Source organism: Danio aesculapii, chromosome 12 (assembly GCF_903798145.1).
Source record: "Danio aesculapii chromosome 12, fDanAes4.1, whole genome shotgun sequence".
Lineage (NCBI taxonomy): Eukaryota > Metazoa > Chordata > Actinopteri > Cypriniformes > Danionidae > Danio > Danio aesculapii.
Genome location: NC_079446.1, coordinates 8,490,006 through 8,512,655, shown reverse-complemented (window position 1 = coordinate 8,512,655; position 22,650 = coordinate 8,490,006). Strand labels below are relative to the sequence as shown.

Below are 22,650 nucleotides of genomic sequence, written 5' to 3'. Positions count from 1 at the left end.
TGCACACAGCATGCTATATCATCTGATAATTGTAGGATATAATTCCAAAAAGCAACTGACTGTGTAAAGCAACATAAAACAACACAAAAATGCGATGTATATGCCGAGTTCATATACATGACGGTGACCAGTGAGACCTAGCTGTCACTCAAGTGGCCACACCCTTCCGCATTTGCTTCACGAGGGAAAGCAGGAGGTTGCCGCTTGGATTTAACCCATAATAGTTAAACTTCATTTATTTTGGGTCTCCAGCAGCATGTTTGTCTCAGAATAGCCTAATAATCATGAATCAGCTTCATTATCCGCCTGCTCTGTTTTGCTGCGTGCACTGTGGACACAATTAACAAATTGATGGCCATGTTAAATTGTTTCTTTCACTTGCGGGGTGGCTTGGCAGATGGTGGCCCCTCTTTTGGAGCCAGTCCCCACATACACAGCTGGCCAGAGCTGTATATTAAAACAAGCTCCTGTATATTAGGCCTCACACAAAAGACTGCCCATCTGAGGCCCGTCCCGAGGGGGCAAAAATGCAGAAACGCCCCTTTTAATGCATGCATATTAAGAAGTCCTGCAGCACTGGAGAAGCTCGTCTATTTTTTTTTTCATCTCTCTGCTCACAAATGGATGCCGGTCCTCAGAGTATTCAGTGTTTCAGAAGCACAAGCTCGCCTTGAGTGCATCCGCAGTTTCATAATGATTACATAATGGAAATATGGACTCGTTCCTGCTGAATTCTAATGGAGAGTGAACTTAGCATATTGGGCTGAATCATTAATAGGAAGGTCATAAATTAGCTGCAAATGAACATCTGAGTCATTTTCGGGAAATGGTGGTGTTCAGGGTTTTTTTTTTGGCACTATGACTGAATTTATGAGATATCTATTTAAATCATGTTCATTATTCATCAATTTTAGTCTGTATTGCAAATTGTTGATGCTTTTGTAACATCAAATGAGTAAAAAATACACTGGAACAATGTATTATAATATAATATTTTGTACTTCCTTAAATATTTCAAGATCTGATATTTTAAACATGATTATTGCTTTGCTATGTCTTTCAATTGTACAATATTCTGCCTCAGATGTTGTTTTTATTTTAAAAGATTAGATCACCCCAAAATTTCTATTATTAATTACTCATGCTCATCTTTGGTACACAAACTGAGATATTTTACATGAAGACAACAACAGTCCAGAGATATTCAAAGTCCAAAAACAATGATCAAAACCTTTTATATGACTTCAGTGTCTTCAACTGTAAGCATACAAAGACACTTTTTAGGGGGGGAAATTCCTGTAAATACAACTCTGATTACTGAGTGTGTTTAGTCTGTACACTGTAAAAAATGGCCGTGATTTCAACGGTAAAAAACTGTAAAAATGCTTGAGGTAAAAATCCGTAACCTGGTTAACGGTGTGTTTCCTTAATATATACGGCGAATAACCGTAAATTGACTTTCCCAGAATTCCCTGTATGCCACATCACTTTTTATTCTTTTTGTTGACACTACTATGGATGTTTTTAGTTGTTTCCCCATCAGTTATGTACATTAGAGATTTATGTTACATCTAATGTTGATAAACAATGTTAATTTCATGACTTTAATTTTATGCGTGTTACTATACTGGTGTTTAGTAGCTGTGTGAATGACACTGAGCGCCTTCTACACACTGATACACTTTTCTACTTGTGGGAAAAGTTATTAGAGATGAGAAATGGTTCATTATGTAACTTACTCATAACCACCTGCATATGGCTGTGCTAACGTGTCTAACTGTGTAACAAAAGATGTGTAGATGTTGGTAATTCAAAAAACAGACATATTACCTCTATAAATGAATGAAATACGGTAGTTTACCGTAAAAATGAGAAATTACTTTTACAGTTTGTACCGTATTTTTAACGGTAAAGTACTGGCAACCACAGCTGCCGTTTTTTTTTTTTACATTGTAGTGAAACACTGTAGTGTGTTGAATTGCCTGTAGTAAACATGCATTTTGAGCTGATAATGAAGACAGAGTTGTTTTTACAGTTTTCTTGATGCACAAAAGTGGTTTTGGAGCTTATTTTGATTACAAATCAAAGTTCATGGAAATTTGTTAGCTGTATGGGGACCGATATTATAATTGGGACTGATACGATTGTCTATGGAGTATAAGAGAGCTCCTGGATTTCATCTAAAATATTGCATGTGTGTTCTAAAGATGAACGAAGGTCTCAGTGGATTGGAACAACATGGGAGAGAGTAATTAATGACCTACTGTTATTGTCATTTTCGGGTGAACTAACCATTTACAGTGAGACAACCTTATGAGTAATTCAGATGATTTAAAATTTTGGGACAATGGGAGCGAAAGATCACAAGAAGCTTGATACAAAGAGAGCCATCAATCCTGCATCTGTTTTATTGGACTGGTAATCAACTGTTTTTTGCTTTTAACATTTAAATTTTATCGTGGAGATAACACTTTGAGAACAACCTAAACATTGCAAGGTGTCTGGTTTGAGCCTCAGCTGGGTCAGTTGGCATTTCTGTGAGGAGTTTGCATGTTCTTCCCGTGTTGGGGTGGGTTTCCTCCGGGTGCTCCAGTTGCCCCACAAGTCCAAAGACATGCGATATAGGTAAACTGAATAAACTAAATTGGCCGTAGTGTATGTGTGTGAATGAGAGTGTATGGATGTTTCCCAGTACTGGGTTGCAGATGGAAGGGCATCCGCTGTGTAAAACATATTCTGGAGAAGTTGGCAGTTCATTCCGCTGTGGCCACCCCTGATTAATAAAAGGACTAAATCAAAGGAAAATGAATGAATGAATGTAAAATATTTATGTTTCCTAGTAAGATCAGGCTAGTTTTTGGTGTTCATCCAGTGCTATCTAACAGCAATTTGTAACTTTTTAATTTAGTTGCTAATACGTAAGAAATCGTACATCTCATTTGTACAATTTTGTATGATTTGCTCATCCTCCAATGATGGTTAGGTTTAGGGGCGCGGTTTGGTGCCACACCTTGTTTTAAAAATAATACAAATTTATACAAATTAGCCACTAAACTGACAAAACGTAAAATAGTTGCGTTTCCTTGTGAGATCAGACTGGTTAGGTTGTCTGTAATTGCCTTATAGATGGGGGGAAATACACATCTCAGGGAACAGAATGCCATGACTAACTGCGATTATCTGCAGTACTCAAGGAAATTCTGTGACTCAGGAATTAGATTACCAGTAGGGGGCAGCCAAGCTTCATTCTCTGTAGTGGCCAATTCTGAAGGCAGAAGACTCAATGTTTCTCCGTTGAAGGTGGAGGTGTTTTCTCCATGTTTTGTTCATATTTGCTAAAATCTAATACAATGCTGCGCCTAGGATAATTGTGTTTATTGTTTTCTGATAAAAGAAATACTTTCATTTTAGACACAGTACTGCCAATCGCCACAGCCATGGCTCTATTATTACATTTTTGACTGTAGGCCATACAAAACTCTTTTCACAGAGCTCAGTTAAAAATTTTCTTTGATTAGGCTAGTTATCAATAAACTGTTCAAGTGGCCATAGTGTATGATTGTGTGTGTGTGTAAATGTGAGAGTGTATGGGTGTTTCACAGCACTGGGTTGCGGCTGGAAGGGCATCCGCTGCATAAAACATATGCTGGAATAGTTGGCAGTTCATTCCGCTGTGGCAAGCCCTGATATATAAGGAACTAAGCCGAAGGAAAATGAATGAATTAATAGTCTAATTATAAAATCTTTTGGGTTGAATTAATGTGGTGCTTTAGGGATTGGGGTTGGTTTAGGGTTAGTAATGATAGATAAATCTGTTAAGTTTAATAATAAGCCACTGAAAAGCCCATTTTTGCTGACCACTGGTCTGAATAAAGATAAGAATCATTCCCTTATTGTGGTCGCCTGTTCGTACAGTATAGTAGTTTAGCCATGATAATTTCAGCCTACATTGGAAAGTACAATTTTTGCAGTACAGCAGTAATCTTTTCCAATGACAGGGTTAATCAATTTCCCTATAAATGTATAAATTTGCTAACCTCTCCTCTAAACGCAGATGTTTATTATTATTATGCCAACACAAATGACGAGGGGAGGAGCGTAGGAGTGTTAATAAGGCAGTAAAACTCAAAGGACAGATGGGTCGAGACAGAATGTACCCATTGTGACTCAGTCATGTTCATCATTTCTTCGTCATGTTCCTCCTTTGCCACACCTGGGTCATGCATTGTCCAAGATTCATTATTTAATCACATTAGACTCTGTCCATGTGCTTTAAAGGCATGATATGTAAGCTTATTTTCATTAAAAAATGCTATATGTTTGGCCAATTCCCAGTACGGGGTTGTGACTGGAAGGGCATCTGCTGCGTAAAACATATGCCGGAATAGTTGGTGGTTCATTCCACCGTGATAAGGGACTTAGCCAAAGAAAAATAAATGAATTAATGAATGTTTTGCCAACTTATGTACTTACATTATCCCAAATGTTTCTCAAATCTTTTTTTGTGTGTGTGTACTGCGTTGCCATTCTAATGATGTCACACATCCTAAATTTCCAGTTTGGTTTTATAGAAAACTGCAAACCAAAGACTTTAATATGTTGTGTGTTTTATTAGACTGCAGAAAGCAGCATTATAACAGAACCATAAAATGTATATGCTAACCATTGATTACGACCAGTAGAACTGTAAGTGGTAGACTGTGACATACTAAAAAGCTGTGTAAGTAAGTAAGTAGTTTATTTATAAGCACATTTAACTTCAGTTTGGGACTGACCAAAGTGCTGAACAAAACAAAAACACACATTATAAAATAGACTAAAATAACAATAAAAAAATAATAAAATAATAGAATGAACAACAATAATGTGCTGCTTCCGTGTCGCAATAGACTGTAATGTAGACCACAACTCCCACGATTCCACACTCAGTCACAGCGTCATCAAACTATGCCTTTGTTTGTTGTGTATACATGCCCTCTAGTGGAGAAAATTACATAATGTGCATTTAGAGGTCTGCAAAGATTAAAGTGGCCATTTAATAATTAACATCTCTCAAATGAAAGTACTGCCTAGAGTTTAGATTCTCTGCGTGAGCACAGTATTGACCCTGACCTGACTCAAATATGCATGAAAGCTCTAATTTGTTAACATCGAAAACAAAACACGCGTTGCTTACACTCTGCTCGCGCGTGCGGTGTGAAAGAGGTGTAAAAGCAGGGACCTCCACAATGAACAGACACATGAAACAGGCTTGCTATGGCAGAAAGGATGATAGTCAGCCTTCAATGTCCTCTTTTGTTACGATCCATTCTGAATAAACAAACAATGCAGTTTACATGCTTCGTACTTGTTGCAGTATTTATTAAGATGAATCTGAACTAATTTCTGTAAATTAAACAACTCAGAATTGTAGTTGAGAATGTAAAATAGTCAGGTTTAAATCGGGCTCATAAATACAGTTAATGTGTCGGACCGGGTCGGGCTCAGACACAAGGTGCATAGGCTCGGGTAGGGTCGGGTTTTATTTTTTGTGCCCAATCTAAGCTGTAGAACTGCCAAACTGCCAAAATTAGTCGTCAGTAATTCCAACACTACCTCACGGGATTTAGTGACTAATTCATTTGAATTTGAATGATCTCATTCGTAAAATTTATTACGATTTGCTCATCCCCCAACGACGGGTGGGGTTAGGTTCCACACCTCCTTTTAAAAATCATAAATTTTTGTGCGACTGAACTCATGCCAGTTTGTACGAATTAGACACTAAACTCACAAAACATAAAATAAATACGTTTTTTCGTGAGATCATGCTGGTAAATCCGGTCTCAATGGCAAAATATACATCAGGCTAAATCGAAAGGGTGAAAGGTCAGAAACATGCCTTGACTTTGGATTGAAAAAAACATTCAGGAAAAATGCTGATAAACAACTTCGAACTGTCATTGGCACTTTGTGATTTTGTAATAGGTAGACGTGGCTCTAAGGCTCCGCCCACTTTGATTTGGAATACTTGTCTGGTTAATTATCTTTAGTCCGAGTTAGTCCGAAGTTTAAGAGTAAAAATAAAAACACAAAAGTAATGCTCATTATGATAGAATGATTTTCCTTGGCTGTCAGTGAACAGTTTAGTTGAATTGAACAGTTTTAGATGAAAACTGGAAGAGTTTATCTCATGTTGTCGGCAAATTTGTCAACAGTTAACCTGTTTTCTGTCATACAAAAGCAAACTCACTTCCAAAGTAAATAATAAGGTGAAACTGGCACCATTTTACTGGTCGTATGAGTGTTTACAAGTGCTGAGGAAGATTTTGAGGGTAAAATTTAAAAATGGTAATGAGCTTTTGGTTTCCGAAATGCACTATTAGATGTAGATCCAGCCTGATCTCACGAGGAGACATAAGTATTTACGTTTTGTCAGTTTAGTGGCTAATTCATTTACAAATTGATCAGCGTTCAGTCGTACGAAAATGTACGATTTTAAAAAGGAGGCATGGCACCAAACCCCATCCCTAAACCCAACCGTCATTGGGTGATAAGCAAATCGTACTAAATTGTACGAATGAGATCATAGAAATTCATCCGAATTAACCACTAAATCAAAGTTACGAATTGCAGTGAGATTGTGTTGGTAGATCCGTCACAATAAATTTATTTATCTGACCAATTAGAGCAGAGCATGGCCACTTGACCAATCAGAGAATAGTAGGCCCACCTGACCAAACAAAGCACAGTAGGTTTTCATGGAAGGTGGACCATTTCAGAGACTAAAAGGAAAGAGCTGATGCTTCAATGGCCTAACAGTGTAAAGCAATATGATTGTATGAAATGTGCAATATTATTTACAATATGAAACTGTTTATCAACTATTTATCACAGCTTGCTAGTCCATATAAGATCAATTCTTTTAACAGCGAAATCTAAATCAATAGAGTGCGTGTCTGCACCCATTATTTCCCTCAAAGGACTGTGACAGCATCGATGCTACACTGCATGGACCGTGTCAATAAGAACGTTCTCTCTTTGTTTGTCTTGTGACAGCACTGCTGAAGGGACTTCGAGTTCCTCTGCACAGAGCCGGTATAGAATACAAAACAGAGCTCTTAGGAAATTTTGTTCATGCTCACACAAAGCATGTTTTTTTGCAGCACTGAGACCGATTCACTAAATAAGACCCCAGAAATGCATTTAATACACAGTTAATTGTCTTCATCTTGCATTAGGACACTGAAAATAATGAATAATTGGATTTACTATATCTTTAAGGTAAGTGGTTACCTAATTTATACAAACAAATTACGTTGCACATTGCTAAGTTTAATTTGTTTGTTTAAATTCAGCCATTTTAAATTGTTTAAAAACTACTTAGCTTACAAAATGTAGTAAATACAAAAGACAATTTTATCAGTGAATTATTAGTGAATAATTTATTTATTTATTTTTTTACATTATTTTGAAAGCAAAACAGTTTAATAGAGAGTTGTGTGACCCTTTAACAAGTGCAAATATGGCCAATGTGAAAATAAAATGTTGGAATGACAAATGAATGAATTCATTAAGAAGGTAGGGATAATCATTCATTATGATACTGATAGAAAAATGGTTGGGCAGACAATTAATTTACATGGCTAAATAAATTATTCAATAAAGATTGATTAACTAAATTTGAAATTTTAAATATTCAGCCATTATTATACACAAGGGAAAATAGGCTGGAAAAATATCCAGACTTATTGACTTGGTACACTGTAAAACATGCTGGATTCCACACAATCAATTTGTGTCGGGACAACATGATGGAATTAGGTTAATTTAGTAGTTTGTACAAATTTAAGTGGATTGAACATGAAACCATTAGGTTGTTCCCAAAAAAACTCCCGGATTGTGTTGTTGTTTTTTTAGCACTGGGACCAGTTTACTAAGTAAAAGCATATTTTGTCTTGCACTAATACACTGAAAATAATGATTAATTGGATTTACTATATCTATAAGGTAAGTGGTTACCTAATTTATACAAACAAATTAAGTTGAACATTACTAAGTTTAATTTGTTTGTTTAAATTCAGCCATTATAAATAGTTTGAAACTACTTACCTTAAAAATGTAGTAAATCCAATGAACCATTTTTTTCAGTGAATTATTAGTAAATCATTAATTTTTTTATATTTTTAAAAAGCAAAACAGATTACTAGAGACAAATGCAATTTAACAAATGCAAATATGGCCAATGTGTAAATAAAATGTCTGAATATCAAATGAATAAACTAATTAACAAGGCAGGGATAATTTGCCATTATGATACTGATTGCAAAATGGTGAGGCTGAAGATTAGTTTATAGGGCCAAATAAATTATTCATTAAAGATTGATTAGCACATTTTACAATTTGAAATATTCAGCCATTATTATACACAAGGAAAAATAGGTTGAAAAAATATCCAGATTTATTGACACACTGTAAAACATGCTGGATTCCACAAAATCGATTTGTGTCGGGACAACATGATGGAATTAAGTTAATTTATTAATCTGTACAAATTTAAGTGGATCGAACATAAAACCTTTAAGTTGTCCCCATAAAACACAAGAATTGTGTCGTTTCCCCAACAGGCATATGATGTCAACATGACTTCAGAGTGACGTTGTACAACAGCGTGGGGACGTTACATGTTGTTTGGAAATGAAATGACTTCAGACCGATGTCAGTGTCCAATGTCAGGCAAGCGTTGCATTTTGCACTGAAACCAATGATTCTGCAAAATTGTTGCAAACAATTTTAATGGGTTGAATTTAAAGGGCACCTATGGTGAAAAAATCTACTTTTCAAGCTGTTTGGACAAAAATGTGTGTAAGTATAGTGTATAAACTGTCATATTGGGGTGAAATAAATACACCCAGTGCTTTTTTTTCAAATTTAACAACATAAAAATGGTGGACCAATTGGAGCTGTTTTCAGATCGACCGCAACTTTACGTAGGAGAGCGGTCCCCCCGCCCACCAATATTGATTGACAGCTGCGCGCATTAACATGTCCGGTAGTCATGTGTATAATCATATAATCAAGACAGGACGAGCGCAAAGCAGCCGGGAATAAAAGGTCTGTTCAGTTTGCTAGGATGTCTAGATGCTACAGCATATTGTTGTGTGGATGTTACCACTTTGACGTCTATGAGGTGTTGGATTTTGCTTGCCATACCTGACGAATAAATGTCAGTATTTGACATCAATATGACGTTAGTTTAAGATGTTGACTCGATGTTGGATTTTGGTCCTTTTCCAACACAACCTAAAATCAACCAAATATCAACGTCATTTAATGTGTTATTGGACGTCAAAATAACGTTGTCCTTAGACGCTAGTTAGACAATGAATTTTAGCCACCTGATGTCACGATCTAAATCTAACCTTGTATTAACGACTTATGATGTTGTGTGCCTGCTAAGAGTAGTTTGAACAACCAGCAAAAGTAATTTTTGAGTGTATGTACAGCATATATAAATTAATCAATCAATCAAATTACAAGTATAACTATTATTAATTATGATTGTAATATTAATATTATTATAAATTAAATATATATGAAGTACTTCATACTAGGGATGTAAAGATTGACCGTGAGCCGGTTGAAAATCGATTCAAATATGTGACTATTTAAATCGGTACAAATGTTGAATGAATCGTGATGCATTTTTTGAACAGAGGGGGCGCTGTGATTACAGGCGCAAGCTCGCTTTACCTGCACATCAGTGGCAAGCAAGAGGTGGGGCGACAGAGTTAAATGACAGCGGTGGTGTGTGCCAGACAAAACACAAACTGTGTGTAAATACTGCAAAACGACAAACAGAACAACGAATCGTGAGTATCGTGAATGGTATCGAATCGTGAGTCAGCTGAATCGTAACATCCCTACTACATACTCTGCCAATATCAAATGGACGAAAAGTGAATACATCTAGATGTTAGGTAATTGGCACAAAAATAAACAATTATATTTAAAAAATCATAAATAAGCTGTAAATTATAAAATATTATGACACAGAAGCAAATGTTTCAGAGCTTTTATGAAATACTTTATATTTGTTCTCTCCGTATATTTCATATCTCCACTGTCCTCTTCACATATATTGTACATCTCCACAGTATATTGTATTATAGCACATAGACTGCTTTCCACAACACAAGAGTCCTTTCTCTGGAAAATCAATGGCTAAGTATGCCTGGAAACGCACGCACTGGGATACACCCATTATAAACCCTGTCCATAACCATCAATCCTGAACTTGGTAAATACGCACAGTAGTGTCAGCCACATGAATCAGCATATTCAGAGTGTGGATCGACTAAACATTCTGCTGTTTCATTACGACGCGTGTGAGTGAATTGCTCACTGGACGTACAGTATATAGATTGAGATGCGCGCGGCTGCAATCCGGTATTGTTCCAGCGTGGTGCGCGCGCAATGACCGTGTCCATGGTGCTGAACGATACGCGAGCATCATACTGAAACCAGCATCCAAGTGCATGGAATATTAATGCGCGGAAAACGTCTCTTTCCAAATAGCAAAATGTTATATCAATGCACGCGTGCGCCTTAAATGCGCGTGGATTATTCATCAAAACGTCAAAGAAAACGAGCACGTGCATGAATTAAAAGAACGCTTTCTTGTCTAGACAGCTTTAACGCAATGCACTCCGAGGGAAATTGTTTACATAAATATTTTTAAAAGTTAAAATCGATTTGTGCGTATTAATAATCCTTAATATTTTCGCGTGCACGCTCAAATGCAATGACACACCAAAACAGCTCCAGCCAAATGACAGAATAGCTGAGTAACCTCCCTCAAATAAGATTGAGGGACCTTTAAAGCATTTGCATTTTGTGTTTTGCATGCATTTACTATTGAAAAGCTCAAATGCTTCCTGTTCCTCCACTCTGGTGGCAAAACGACTGGAGAATATAGCGAAGGAATACACACACACACTTTCTTACCTTCTCTCTCACAAAGCTGGATGGCGTCCAGGCTGAGATTCTTCATCATGTCCTCGCACGGGCTCGTGGGGCTGCTGATACTGTGTCCCACGCGTGGAACCTCCATCATTGAGCCTATAATGAACGATATTCCGGGAGTGAGAGTGACTGCAGTGCCGCAGGACAGATCTACTCTCTCTCTCTCACTCTCTCTCTCTCGCTCTCACTCCCTCTCTCCCTTTAGGTTTCCACACTGTGCGATGCTGATGAGAGCCACGTCAGCACATCGTCATCGGAGCTCATCTCTCCTGCGCACACAGTCAAGGGCAAAGAGCAGTGACGTCTTGTACTGTAATTACACTCCGGTCATTTTTATTTAAGAAATAAAATCACAGCACCACTTGAGCTGTAAGTACTGTCAATTACTACTACCAAGTCATTAATATGTTATTATTTGTGCAATTTGATGGCATTGATGTAATTCTCCGCTTATATTAAGTATAACAGCACGACGAGGAGTGATAAAACAATACAAAAGACTTTTCTTAATTGGAGTTTTTTTCTGGTTTGTAGTCCAAATATCAAAAAAATAAATCTTAAATCTAATTTTCAGAAATAATAAGTTATGGGGGGAGGGGGTGTCATTATTAACACATTGAATTCAGTGCAATACATTATATCACTCATATTTTATTTGTTTGTATTTATTTAGATTACAACCCTAATTCAGAAAAGGTTGGGACATTATGGAAACGCAAATAAAAGAGAAAGAAAGTAGTGATTTCCAAATTTACTTTGTTTGACTTGTATTTCATTGCAGACAATACCCAGGTAGCAAAGAATTCTGGTCCAGATTTGGGATAAAGCTGTCACAGCAGGCATTCATCCGGCACTGGCATTTCAGTATGTGGGCCAAACATGGCCCAGGGTGTAAGGCGGCACATAGGACTTTGGGTTGATATCAAATGCAGTATTTGGCCCAGATGTTGGGCTAGGTGAGTTTGGCCTATCTTGACCCACTTATAAAATACATTTTAATTATTTTTGAGTAAAGAAAAAATTCTACCAATCGTGTCGCTTCAAGATAAAAGCGCGTCGTTAAAGCAAAATCCTTGGATTTATTAAATTCATTGTAGTTGTGACACACCAACATATCTGACCCAGTTATGGGTTTTTAACTTGGCTGAGACTTGACCCAGATATGGTCCATGTTTGGCCCTTGTATGGAAGTCACACTTGGTCCAATCATGGACCGTAATTCACTGTGACATGTGGGCCAAGCAAAAGCTGAATGTGTGGGCCAGATCTGGGCCAGCGAAATTTTGCTATGTGGGTTTGAACACAAAATATTTCATGTTTTGTCTAGTCAACTTCATTCATTCATTTTCTTTTCAGCTTAGTCCCTTTATTAATCCAGGGTCGCCACAGCGGAATGAACCGCCAACTTATCCTACACATGTTTTACACAGCGGATGCCTTTCCAGCTGCAACCCATCTCTGGGAAACATCCACACACACTCATTCACTACGGACAATTTAGCCTACCCAATTCACTTGTACCACATGTCTTTGTACTGAGGGAGAAACCGGAGTGCCTAGAGAAAACCCATGCGAACGCAGGGAGAACATGCAAACTCCAACTGACCCAGCCGAGGCTCGAACCAGTGACCTTACTGCTGTACTGCACCACTGCGTCGCTAATCAATTTAATTTCATTTATAAATGTACATCCTTTCCTCTCATTCAGACCTGCGACACATTCCCAAAAAAAGTTGAAACAGGAGCAGTTTAGGGCTAGTAATCAGGTAAATTGGTTAAATAATGATGTGATCTGAAACAGGTGATGTCAACAGGTGATTGTAATTATGATCTGGTACAAAAGCAGCATCCAAGAAAGGTCTAGTTCTTTAGGAGCAAGGATGGGCAGAGGATCGCCAGTTTGCCAATGAAATGTTTAAAAATTGAAATGTTTAAAAACAATGTAACTCAAAGAAAGATAGGAAGACATTTGGATATTTCACCTTCAACAGTGCAGAACATCATGTAAAAATCCAAAGAATCTGGAGGAATTTCAGAGCATAAAGGACAAGCCTAAGCTGAACAACAGTGATCTCCGATATCTCAGGCGGCGCTCCATCAAGAATCATCATTCATCTATAAGCGATATCACTACATGGGCTTAAGACTAATTTGGCAAACCTTTGTCAAGTACTATAATACGTAGTTACATCCACAAATGCCCTATAGAAAAGGAAGCCCTATGTTAACAGTGTCCGCAAATGTTGTTGAATTCTCTGGGCTCGGGGGCATCTGGGATGGACCATCACAACCATCAGTATTTCAGGTATTTTCTGGGGGGGGGGGGGGGGGGGTGCTCCAGACCAAAGAAGAAAAGGATCATCCAGACTGTAACCAGCAACAAGTCTAAAAGCCAGAGTCTGTCATGGTATGGAGTTGTGTCAGTGCCCTTGGCAAGGGTAACTTACACTTCTGTGATGGCACCATTGTTGCTGAAAAGAGATTTTGGAGCATACGCTACCATATGCTACCTTCTTTTCCAGGCCTGTCTGCAGTCCCGACCTGTCTCCAATAAAGAATGTGTGGCGCAGAATGCAACAACGAAGACCCCATACTGTTGACCACCTTAAGACTTGAATGAGAATGAGACAAAATTACACCTGAAACACTTCATCACCTGGTGTCTGCAGTCCCTAAACATATTTTACGTGTTGTGAAAAGGAATGGCAACATTACACAGGGGTAAATGCTTCACTGTCCTAATGATTTTGAAAATGTTGCAAGAACCAAAACTGGCATAAAAATCATGAGGAACACATACATTTAAGTAAATTAAAGTATTTAAGTAATTCAAGGTAAATTTAGAAATGACTACTTTCTTCAATTTATTTACATTTACCATATTGTACCAACTTTTCTGATTTGGGGTTGTAGATTAAACAAAATAAGCATTATATTTGAATAGTCCTGTAGTGCATTATGTGTCTTTACAAACTGAGATATGTGTTGCAGTTGTTTTCTTTGGTTCTATAAGAAGATTTATTTAGCAGAGCTTAATTTTTGTTTAATAATAAAGGGATAGTTCACCCCCAAAAATGAAATCTGTCATCATCACCCATTATGAGGTTTCAAGTCTACAATGCAGTGTACCATGTAATGTGTAACACAATCTCAGACTAATCTAATACTGAAAGTATTATCTAAAGTGTTATCTTATGAACCTGGTGGAAAGCTACAAGTGTTTATTCTGCTCCTGGGCACATGGCGAACACAGAACGGATTAACGGTGAATGAAAGTGAATTAAATGTTTTGTTATGTAACAAGATTAAAAGCCCGTCTGCTTTCTTGTTGTCTCGTGGTTATTTTGGTACACTTTGTCAACCAAATAAGTTTAAATCTGGCAAAGGAGCGTAGTAGAATGTGATGTAGTGGTAGTATAATGAAGTAACAATGAACAACAACAACTAAAAATAGGGAATATGTAAAGTGTGTCCAGTTTTATATACAGGTATTTTTTTTTTTCTTCAAGATTTGTCAACTTTTATTACGTTTCAAATTTCAATTTGGTTTGAAGAAGGAAGGTTTCCCTATTGAGATTTGTTATGTTTTCATAGATTTTCTGTGAAAAGAAACTTGGGTAACACTTTATAATAACTACACACTTTAAATCATTTATTAAGCATTAGTAAATAGTTAATTCATTATCTGCTAAGCATTAACTCTACATGAATAAGCATTAGTAAGCAGTTTATAACTGCAGCTACAAATGCTCTATTCTTGACTAACAAACATATTTATAATGTGCTTAATACTTGTACTTTCATACTTTGTTAATGATTTATTTTTCATTACTAAATGAAGTATTGCATTATTTACAAACCATTTGTATTTAAAAGTAGTTGAGGGTTTTTAGGATCATTCAGAATGAGTTAGTAAATGATTAATAAACTATTGAAATCAACGTTTATATGTCTTATTATTCAGGCATTTAGTAATGGTTATGTATGTTATTAAATGCTTTATTAACTCAACTTCATCTAGTTTTGTGACCTAATCCAAAGTGAGGACTATTTATGCTTTATAAATCCCTTATAAATGACAAATAAAGGCTTAGTTAAATTCTAAACAGGAAAAATTACATTATTCAATCCTTTTCATTTAAAGATACACAAATAAAACTGTACTTCAAATGAAAAATAAATCTTTGTAGAAACTGTAGAGTTTAACAATTGCATCTTATTATATTGTTAAATTATTATATTGTTGTTGTTGTTGTTTTATCCAGTTTTATGTCGTATTTTGACACTCCTGTTATTTGGCAATGTTTAAACTTTACAGTAATTTTATTTTTTAGAAAAGATTGCAAAGATTATTATTCATTTGATACTGAGCCTTTAAATGTCATTTATAAGGGATTTATAAAGCATTAATAGTCCTCACTTTAGATTAGGTCACAAAACTCCATGAAGTTGAGTTAATAAAACATTTATTAACATATTAGTTAACTATTAATATATGCCTGAATAATAAGATATATAAAAGTTGATTTCAATAGTTTATTAATCATTTACTAACTCATTCTGAATTATTCTAAAAACTCTCAACTACTCTTAAATACAAATGGTTTGTAAATAATGCAATACTTAATTTAGTAATGAAAAATAAATCATTAACTAAGTATGAAAATACAATTATTAAGCACATTATATAGGTGCTTATAAGTCAAGTATACATTATTTGTAGCTGCAGTTATAAACTGCTTACTAACGTTTATTAATGTAGAGTTAATCCTTAACAAATAATGAATTCACTAGATGCTAATGCTTAGTAAATGATTCATAGTGTGTAGTTATTATAAAGTGTTACCGAAACGGGTTTTATTTAATTTATTTATTGCTACACTATTGTCGACATACAATGGGGTTGTTTTTTAAAAGAATTTCTCTAATTCGTTTATACAATTTATCTGCTAATTGATCTGCAGTGATAAAATCAGATGACTATATACAGTGATGTAAAGTAACAAATTACAAATACTCAAACTACTGTAATTGAGTAGTTTTTACAAGTAATTCTAATTTACTAAGTCGTTTTAAAAATGTGTACTTTTAATTTCCCTTGAGTACATTTTTAGTGCTGTATTGGTACTTTTACTCCACTACTTTCCTTCAACCTGCAGTCACTACTTTATTTTGTCTCGTCTATGGGGATTGGAAAATTCAGTCCTGTGATTCGTATCCAATCGAATCACACAGAAGGTAAATCGCATCATAATGAACTACCTCAAGACATGGGCGATTTATAATTGCAGCAAACTGTTTGGAAGCATTAAAAGTGTTCAAGAAGATGTCCAAAATCTTTACACGCATTGACCCAGAGACTGTTTAGATGCATGTCACTGATGAAAAAATGAAGGATGCTTACTGTATGAAGACCAAAATGGCCTTAAACACCCAGCAGGCAAAAGACGTCAACATGACGTCAGATTGAAGTTGTACCCCAACGTCATGGGGACGTTGCATTCTGTTTGGAAATGAAAATCAGGTTGACGTCAGAACTCAATGTCAGGCCGACGTCAATGTCCAACGTCCAACCTAAAATAAACCAAATATCAACGTCTTTTGATGTTACAGGTTGACATTGTGTGGACGTTACCACTATGACGTCTATCAGACATTGGATTTTGGTTTCCATACCTGACGAATAAATGTCAGTATTTGACGTCAATATGATGTTGGTTTAAGATGTTGGCTCGATGTTGGATTTTGTTCACGTTTTAACACAACCTAAAATCAACAAAATATCAACGTTATTGGATGTTGTGATTGGACATCAAAATACCATTGTCCTTAGACGCTGGCTAGACATTGAATTTTCATTACCTGACATCACAACCTAAATCGAACCTAATATTAACCTCTTATGATGTTGTGTGCCTGCTGGGCAATAACTAAATGCACTACAGAATGTTACGTTTACACACATCCACAAATGACATGTAAATGTTTCAGTTTTTTACAGCGTAATACTCACTACTCTTGAGTACTTCTGAAAGGGCTACTTTTTACTCATACTTTGAGTAATATTCACAATAGATACTTTTACTCTACTTGGTACTTTTACTTAATTATGATTTTTCAGTATTTTTTCCACCACTGATTATATATAATGAGGGCTGAGCAGATTACTTAAAAACAGTATTCTGCTACTGAACTTAAATTAGACAGAAAAAAAGATTGTAGTCGGTCATGTGGTTTAGATTTCTGACTCTTATATTACTTGTATTTTGTATGGTAATGTATTGTGACTACTTTTGGATTACATTTGAACTAACTTGTTTTTAAAAGTTTTGAATGTGATTATAAAAATGAGAAAATAAATATATTAATAAAATAAAATATACATTTTTGTTATCAACATCAAATGCACATTACATTACACTACACTGTAAAAAGAATCCTGGTTGCCTTGAATTTTTACTCTGAATAAAATTAACTTATGAATGAAAAACAGCTTAAAACAACAAAACTTATAAAATTAAGTTAGAACATGATTAACTTAGTTTAATAAGTTACAATGAACTAAAAACATATGCTGTCATGACTAATTGATCGCATAATTTTTTACTATAAAAGTGAAATATAGAGTATAGGAGCCTGAGAAAAATGCCAATTTTAGACGAAAATCAGATGGAGGTTTTTTGCATCTGAACTCTCCATGTATATTATATATGTGTAATCTAAACATGAACTTGCACGTCAACTCAGAATTATTAGCCTTCCTGTATATTTTTTCCACAATTTCTGTTTAATGGCATGCAAGAAGATTTTGTTCAACACATTTCTAAACATAATAGTTTTAATGACTAATTTCTAATAACTGATTTCTTTTATCTTTGCCATGATGACAGGACATGAAATTTTACTAGATATATTTCGAGATACTAGTGTTGAGCTTAAAGTGACATTTAAAGGCTTTACTAGGTTAACTAGGCAGTTTTAATTTAAGTTTTAATTAGGCAAGTCATTGTATAATGATGGTTTTGTTATGAAGCGGACAGGAGACAGAGGTAAGGAAACGTTAGGGTGTTTATTAAATGACAACAAGGAGCACATGAAGGATAGCCAGGAGGATCAGGAATGATGTTGGGGTCTTTTCCTCCGTGGCTGGGTAACAGGAATACACGAGGATGGACAGCACACACCAGATACAGCTGACAGAGGATGACACAGACTTGGAAGGACTGGAAGACAGGACGATTCGGGAGGACCAGGAAGACTAGGAGGAATACAAAGAGAACAGGTAAGTAAATCGTTTGTTTTAGCTGAGGATGACTACGCTGAGTGGTCGCTCAGTTGTCCGCTTTCGTCGAGACGAGCCCGGACAATGAGCGACTGGAGTGCTGTGCTTTTATCTGGTGCTCGTGAATGTGATGCAGCTGTGTGCTCATTAGAAGTCAGGTGATGGTGATCTTCGTGAGTGGGGGTCGTGAGAGCCTGACCAATCCATGACAGTACCCCCCTCCCCAGGGCCCGCTCCTGAGGGCCGACACCTCCGACGCCGTGGTGGTCTCCCTCTGCCTCTAGGCGCTGGGAACTCAGGGTGGCTCTCATGAAACTCCACCATGAGACTAGGATCGAGAATATCAGCTCTGGGAACCCATGTCCTTTCTTCGGGGCCGTACCCTTCCCAGTCCACCAGGTACTCCAACTGGCCACCACGACGTCGGGAACGCAAGATCTCCTTCACTGCGTAGACGGCTCCTTCTTCTAGGAGCAGTGGAGGAGGGGGTTCCTCTTCGTGGTCAGGCTCTGTGGAGGGAAGAACAGGATCGTGATAGGGTTTCAGGAGTGATACGTGGAATGTAGGGTGAATACGGTAGTGAGAGGGTAATTGTAGTTTGTAGGTGACGGGGTTAACCTGTTCCACGATGGTGAAGGGACCAACAAATCGGGGACTTAACTTGCGAGAGGGCAGTCGCATGCGTATGTCCCGGGTGGATAGCCACACCTTTTGTCCGGGTGTGTATCTGGGTTCTTCAGACCTTCTCCTATCGGCGGTTACCTTGCTTCGACGGACTGCCCTCTGCAGATGTTGATGAGCCTCGTCCCAGACTCTCTCGCTCTCCCGGAACCAGTGATCCACTGCGGGGACATCAGATGGTTCGCCATCCCAGGGAAAGAGCGGTGGTTGGAAGCCCAGGACGCACTGGAATGGCGTGAGTCCGGTGGAGGGTTGCCGCAGTGAATTTTGGGCATATTCTGCCCAGCCCAAATACTGGCTCCAGGAGTTCTGGTGACCACTGCAGAAGGTCCTCAGGAACCGTCCCACCTCCTGAATCTTCCTCTCTGTCTGCCCGTTGGTTTGGGGATGATATCCAGAAGAGAGGCTGACGGCCACACCTAGGAGCTTGAAGAAGGCTTTCCATAGACGTGAGATGAACTGTGGACCTCTGTCCGACACAATATCTTCTGGAATACCAAATGACCTGAAGACTTGATTAAAGATATTGTCGGCAGTTTCAAAGGCTGTGGGAAGACCTTTCAGAGGGATTAGTTTGACAAACTTTGAGAATCTATCTACTATGACTAGAATACAGGTATTACCTTCTGACGAAGGGAGGTCAGTGATAAAGTCCACTCCTAGGTGTGACCAGGGACGGTTCGGAATCGGCAAGGGATGGAGCTTTCCAGCGGGTAGATGACGTGGGCTCTTGGATTGGGCACAGTCCTTACAGCCCTGAACATATTGCCTCACATCCCTTGCCATGTTTGGCCACCAGAATCGTTGGGATACTAGCGAGAGAGTATTGTTGATCCCTGGATGTCCAGTGCCTAGCGAGGTATGTAAGGAGTGGATCAGATCTACCCGGTGTTCAGGTGGTATGAACTGCCGATGAGGAGGGCATCCCGGCGGAGCAGGGGCTTCCGGAGTGGCAACGACTGGAGGAGCGTTCCAGGTGATCGGACAAATGGAGATGTGTTCGGGAAGAATCTTCGTTGGGAGTTCTTCATGATCGTGATGCTCGTGTAAACGAGAGAGAGCGTCTGCTCTTAGATTCTTGGGTCTTGGACGATAGGAAATGGAGAAATCAAAACGTGAGAAGAAAAGTGACCATCTGGCTTGACGTGGACATAGTCTCTTGGCCTCTTTGATGTATTGGAGGTTTTTGTGATCTGTGATCACCTGGAACGGATGTTTGGCTCCCTCCAACCAGTGACGCCACTCCTCCAAGGCTAGCTTGATTGCTAGAAGCTCCCTGTCTCCTATGCTGTAATTCTGCTCCGCCGGGCTCAACTTCCGAGAGAAATAGGCACAGGGATGCAGTCGGGGCGGTGTATCATGATGTTGAGATAATACTGCCCCGACGCCGGTGGTGGATGCGTCCACTTCCACCACGAAAGGAAGATTTGGGTCAGGATGAGTCAGGAGTGGGGCCCTTGTGAACTCCTTCTTAAGAAGGCGGAAGGCTGCGGCTGCTTCTTTGGTCCACTCCAGTCCTTTGGGTTTACCCTTGAGGAGATTAGTGAGAGGTGATGTAATCCTGCTGTAGTCCTTGATAAACCGTCTATAAAAGTTAGCAAACCCAAGAAACCTCTGGAGCTCCTTAATGGAAGTGGGTTCTGACCAGGATAGAACAGCCTCAATTTTCTTCCCATCCATACGTATACCGGTTTGGTCAATGATGTATCCCAAGAAATGAATCGACTTCTGGTGGAATGAGCATTTCTCCGCTTTGAGGTAGAGGTGATGTTCTCTCAATGTGTGTAGGACCTCCGCAACGTGTTGGCGATGTTCGGCCTCACTCCGGGAGTAAATGAGGATGTCATCTATGTACACTATTACACAGTGGTGAAGAAACTCCCGGAGGACTTCATGAATGAAGTTTTGGAATACGGAGGGGGCGTTGACCAGACCGTAAGGCATGACCTCATATTCATAGTGGCCAGTAGGGGTCACGAATGCTGTCTTCCATTGGTCCCCCTCACGTATTCTTATCAGATTATACGCGCTGCGGAGGTCCAATTTAGTGAAGACTTTAGCTTCTCGGAGCTGTTCCAAAGCGGCTGGTACCAGAGGAAGGGGATATCGGTATTTTACTGTACCGTTATTTAGGACCCTGTAGTCGATGCATGGACGCAGCCCTCCGTCCTTCTTGGCCACAAAGAAGAAGCTTGAGGCGGCTGGTGATTTTGAGTGACGTATGTACCCCTGACTCAGAGCCTCCCTTATGTAATCTTCCATTGCCTGATTCTCTGGAAGCGAGAGCGGGTAGAGCCTACCTCTTGGCAACTGGGCATCTGGAACTAGGTCGATCGCGCAGTCCCATGGCCGATGCGGCGGTAGCTGGGAAGCTCTCTTGGGGCAGAAGACATCATGAAAGGAGCTGTACTCCTTAGGAATGTGGATAGACTGCTTCTCAGGAGGGCTCTCGACCGATGTTGCAAACAAAGAAATGGGGTTCCGACCTTGAAGAGGGAGATTTGGAAAACAGGCAGGTGTACATCCAGATCCCCATTTCTTTATCTCTCCTGTGCCCCAAGAGATGATGGGATCGTGCTTCACCAGCCACGGGCGCCCTAGAATGATGTCCATATTTGCACCCTCCAGAACCAGAAATTGAATCCTCTCTTGATGTAACAACCCCACTTGAAGAAGGATGTCTTCGCATTGTCGATGGATACGGGTCGAAGATCGAGTGCACTGGGTTATCGGTTGTATCTGGTATATATGCGAGGACGCCTCAGTACGGAGGTGGAGTTGACGACAGAGGGATTGGGAGATGAAGTTCCCTGCTGACCCGGAGTCGATGAGGGCTGTGACAAGGAGAGAAATAGAGGCAGTAGTTATTTGTACGGTGGTAGTAAGTGGTTTACATTGTTCAATATTCGTACTGAATACACTCACTGAAGTCCGAATGGGACGAAGGGGACACTCCATACGGGTGTGTCCACTGACACCGCAGTATAGACACAGACCCCGGGTCAGCCTCCTCTGTCGTTCCGCTGATGTCAGTCTTCCAGACTCTATTATCATGGGTTCTGGTTCTGGAGAGGCTGTTGACTCAGGCGATTGGAGGAGTGCAGACGAGGGGGTGATGGTGTCCTGTTGATAGGAACGGAGACGATCGGAACATCGGAGAGAATGTTGGATGAATCTCTCCAGACCCATTGTATCATCTAATGTGGCCAGTTGGATTCGGAGAGTGGGTTCCAAGCCGAGCCGGTACGTGGTCAACAACGATCTCTCATTCCATCCACTTGCAGCTGCTAGAGTGCGAAACCGGAGAGCATATTCCTGTGTAGATAGAGTACCTTGCTTTAGATGATACAGCTGCTCTCCAGCGGCTACTTCCCCATCAGAACGTCCAAACACCTCTTTGAAATACTCCGTGAAGGTAGTGATGGAATTCATGACCGGCCCGGCTTGGTTCCAGATCGTCTCAGCCCATTTAAGTGCAGGTCCAGAGAGTAGAGATACGATGTAGGCGATCTTCGACTTATCTGTGGGATATAGAGAAGGTTGCATTTCGAATATGAGGGAACATTGTAACAGAAAACCATTGCACTCCCCCGCTCCGCCTGAGTAGGGCGCTGGTCGGGCCATGGGACTGGAAGGAAGGGCCGAAGAAGAAACTGTGGAGGCGGAAGTGCTCGGTGCTGGTG

General features: G+C 39.0%; 1 protein-coding gene across 1 annotated transcript in view; it reads right to left on the bottom strand.

Annotated features, from left to right (window-relative positions):
* Window positions 1–11,166, bottom strand: part of phyhiplb (phytanoyl-CoA 2-hydroxylase interacting protein-like b) — a 70,390-nt gene extending 59,224 nt beyond the window's left edge. The window contains exon 1 of the mRNA XM_056469351.1: window positions 10,987–11,166. Within this exon, the coding sequence (XP_056325326.1) occupies window positions 10,987–11,095 (109 nt within the window). The 5' untranslated portion in view covers window positions 11,096–11,166. The remainder of the gene's footprint in view (window positions 1–10,986) is intronic.
* Between the last annotated feature and the right edge of the window lie 11,484 nt (window positions 11,167–22,650).